The sequence below is a fragment of the Pygoscelis adeliae genome, unplaced genomic scaffold (genome assembly GCF_000699105.1).
Source record: "Pygoscelis adeliae isolate BGI_AS28 unplaced genomic scaffold, ASM69910v1 Scaffold69, whole genome shotgun sequence".
In the NCBI taxonomy this organism is placed as follows: domain Eukaryota; kingdom Metazoa; phylum Chordata; class Aves; order Sphenisciformes; family Spheniscidae; genus Pygoscelis; species Pygoscelis adeliae.
The window spans coordinates 3,889,932-3,894,245 of record NW_008825619.1 but is presented as its reverse complement, the minus strand read 5'-3'; the positions used below and the strand labels follow the sequence as shown (position 1 = coordinate 3,894,245).

Here is a 4,314-nt window from a genome sequence, read left to right as displayed (position 1 = left end):
CTTTAAATAAAGCCTCAAACCAGACAGATTGATGATACAGCATTAACTTCTTTTTACAATTGAGAAATTTCTTCAGTTAATATTCTGTACATCTCGGGGATACACATTTTCAATAGAAAATACGTGTGGGCTGTAAAGTTTTGTGGAGTTTATAATTCTTGGCATTGCAGCTCTGCAACAATCTGGGCTCTCTAAACAGAGGTGTATGTGTGAATGAAATCCAACATGGAATACTGAATAGTTTATGATGCTTTCTCTAGCTGTCTTTCTAGCACTTTGTAATTAACTAAGCCTAGTGTTGTAATTAACTAAGCCTAGTGTATCCTGTTAGTAATCAGTAAGTTTTCCGTGCTTTTTTGAGAGTCATACTTACGGGGAAAAAAAGCATTTCATAAGAAGGGGAAGATTGTTTTTTAAAAACATAAATTGGGGGTCAGTGAAAATAGTCCTGGAAAATATTTACATTTTGCTTTATCCTTTTTACCTGTTTCAGTCATAATTAAAAGGAACTGTACAGTTGTTTGAAGTAAAAATTTGGATCATGTGCAAAATGGTGCATTTCATATAATCATAAAAAGCACCAGGCTGTTGGTAGGAATGTACAACCTGTCATGAAATATCACTTTAGTATCAGTTTAACCATAGACTAGATAAAGGTCTCCAAATACACAGTTTTTCCTCAGTGAGGAGATAGCAAGCTCTGAAGTTAGCATCTAAATTACAGGTCAGTATATGATAGCAGATTTCTCATGAATGAAAGCTAGAAAAACTAGCCTTTGACGGTCGTTAAATACCAACATGAAAAGAGGGGGGAAATACATCTTAAATAGATCTTATTAGATTAAATTGATTCTAAAACTGAACAATGGCTGGAGGTAAATTGTTCTCTCCTTATTCATAGTTCTCATTTACTAAAGGAAATTAAGCCAGCGGAAAACAAAACCTTACTTATTAATGTGCCCTTAGTCTGCAGCTCATGTTACATATAAATAGTCTCACTGTTTAAGCTGCAGGTTTTGCTTCCTACGGTGATTCAGAACAGTTTATCCCCTCTCACAGGCAGCGAGTCACTCCTGAGGAATATGGTTTCAGGGAAGCAATGGGATGTAACACCTTTGGTGCTAGAACACACCCTGCAAACACATCAGCTGCCATCGTTGCTACATCCTGAGGTGACTTTATCACTTAACATTTTGGACTTCTTAAACTTACTGTGTGTCCTTGAAAGGTTTTAACGGGACGATCACAGCCAAGTCTGCATACATGAATGCACATGTCAGTGCTGCAAGAGGCAAAAGTAGTGTTGTTCTGCCAGTCTACATCCAGAGCAGGAGCTGTGAGGTACAAACAACAGAAAGAACGTCAGGGAACACAGCAAAGAAACGGCTATCCCAAATCATTTTCCTCCTGTCACCCATCTGGATCAAACGGACTAAAAGCTACTTCTCGGACTTATCACCTACTACCAGTTACAGGGATGATAGGAACTGTCTGAAGGGCACAAACTGTTTTTTCTCTTGCAGCAGATAATCTGGATGCTTTGCATGGCATCTATTTATGAGACTCTTTTGGGTTAAATTACGTAAGAGAGGGCAAAACAATCTGCCTCCACCCTCCCCGCTCCCAGCTGCACACTGCTCTGGGGCCATCTCTACCATCCATTCCTCTGTAAGCCAGCCCAGCGGAGAATCTGGAAGAAAACTAATCCAGAAAAACCGTGGATAATTTCAGCTGGGTTAGAAAAAACGTTCCTGTGAATGCCAGACACAACACACGGGAGGGAGAAGCAGCAGGTGGCCATCTTCCTTTGCACCAGCTTTACGCAACCACCGATGCAAACCTACTGTTCTGGGCAGACACGTGGATTAATAATACCTGCATTCAGTTTAATTTGGTTGGGGATAGATTTAAGATAGGTACATTGATCAAGCTGATCTGAAATGAGAGGAAAAGTTTCTGTAGAGGGTTTGGCCTTAACTAGGACTGAACTAATGAAACTTTGCACAGAGATAGCACATGAACATGTAACTAGTGGCTGTGTGCAACACACACACTTTGCAAAAAGTGTGGAAAAACAAAAAAAAACCCCTTTTACAGCATGTCACTAAAGACGAAAAGCATGCACAGGAGTAGGAGCGAACTCCTGACATACAGCTTATTTGTGTTTCTATGACTGCTGCTTGTTTTTTTGCTCAGGAAAGCATTTAGCTGTCCTCCAGAGGATGACATAAGACTTGCTAAAATACAGAAATCTTCATTCTCAGCACATTCCTGTGAGAAGCAAGTGTGTCAGAATGAGAGCAGCATATAGGAAGCGAAGCTGAATCTCTTTCTGGCAATGCAAGTTTATCATTAAAATGAAACCTTATTCAGTGGTTTCATCAAAATGAAATGCCTTATTCAAATACGTTCAGAAAAATACTTTTGTAATACAGAGGTGAAAAGATATCTGTTCTGCCAAGCCTATTATATTTAAATATGTTTTTTCCTGTTATAATTTTTATGAACTGCAAAATGAGAGTGATCCATGTCACCTTCCGAATCATCAGGTAGCTCTCTAAATGAGAACGGAGGGCTGAAATTGTTTCGTATACAAGTATTTTTTAGAGTATTAACGAAAAAGCTCAATAATTCTGTGCGACAGGTGAGGAATTTCTACACTGCAGAAATATTAAGGAAACCTGTGTGAGGAAGGCACGTTACTTCCGAGTTTTCCAATGAACATGAATGGGGATCAGGCAACAGTAAAGGATTTTGTTTCTTTAACTGCCTGTTTGTCTTTCTTTTTATGCTGCAAGCTTTGTATTACTGTTTCAGAGCTAACAAAAATCTATCTTCATTACTAGCAATATGCCTTCAGGGCTAATATCTAGTATGATATGTATGAGTTGAAAAGTAATTTTCTGAGAGCTACTGGCACCTAAAGCGATGGATTTGCACTGCAGCACAATCTGAATCATAGAGTGTTGATAATTAATACTGATTGATTTATTGGTGTATTTAATCATATGTTTACTGGATAAGTAACTACATAAAATGGTCTGGAAGAAACAACCAAACGTGGTTTTTAATGCAAGTAATCGAATTGCCAAAGTGTATCCAAAACCACAGGATACTAGCCAATTGCATAGAAACAATTAGAATGTCATCTAATAAAAGCAGCAACAAGTCCATAAGAAATGCAGCTAAAATAAATCCCAACAATAAAAGTGTTACAATAATTATCAGTTAATTTAAGCTTTTTCTGAACAAATTTAGATGTGATTCAGAATTAGAAGCTCGGAAGAGGACAGAGTTAAGTGTCTGCAGGGAGCGATTCAGAGCACTTAGATGTCTGAAACTGGGTCGTGCAAATACCTCTTATGGTATCACTTAACCAATTTGTTCCTGCATGCATAGACATCAGTCCACATCTATCAGTAGATGTGAAAATCGGATTATTTCACTCCATTTTAAAGAAATAAGCTTTGTGAATATGTATTTTGATCAGATGCCCTGTGATGACTCATAGTTTTGCACAGAACAATGAAACCCCAGAAGCTACTTATCCACATACTTACATATTTTGACCACAAAACCTTAAAGTTACATGGGAACATCAATGATATAGAGGCCTTCAAGACCTAGACAAAGAGTCTTCCTTGTGTATTTTAAGATGACAGTTTTGTCCATATAGGTGTAAACTAAACAAGTTGTTGTAAAGCAGCCGAGAGTAAAAAATGTATGTTATTCCCAGGCCAACTATCTCCAGACTTCAAAGAAGTATGCAAAGAAGTACACCACACAAGTATGTGTTAAAGGAACTGTACTTTGTCTAGACTAGACTTTTAATTGTTAATTGTTAAAATGCCACCTTTAATCCTTGTGTAGACAAGGTTTTCAGATTCCAGATATGGAAAGGAATTTGCTGTTAGCTTGTTCTGCTGAATAAGTGATTCAAAGAGGACAAGGTGAGGCCTTTGTAGCTTCAGACTTATGTGAGGACAAAGACTCCAGCTGATTTTAAGGGGCTTTTTGTAGGACATATGCTTTTGGCCTATCAACAATTTCCTTAATAACCAACTGCTTTAACTTCCCTATGAAAGCATATTTGAAATAATGGAAAAAAAAAAAAAAATTTAGCCTCTCGGCATCTCCACTTCAGTTGTGTCTTATGGTCCAAAGACAAACAGCAAGCTTAGTAAGAATTTTGTAAAAAATCTATTAATGCAGATGGACATTGGCATATTGCATTGGAAGATGTAGTTAAGTTTTCAACTTGCTAAAAGGGGAATGGAGTGATATGTCCTTGATGCACATCACTGCTAAAACAGC

General features: G+C 37.7%; 1 protein-coding gene across 1 annotated transcript in view; it reads right to left on the bottom strand.

Annotated features, from left to right (window-relative positions):
* TBL1X (transducin (beta)-like 1X-linked) overlaps positions 1–4,314 on the bottom strand; it is a 57,788-nt gene that overhangs the window by 10,706 nt on the left and 42,768 nt on the right. Inside the window, exon 9 of the mRNA XM_009333388.1 lies at positions 1,213–1,334. Coding sequence (XP_009331663.1) covers positions 1,213–1,334 — 122 coding nt within the window. The remainder of the gene's footprint in view (positions 1–1,212; positions 1,335–4,314) is intronic.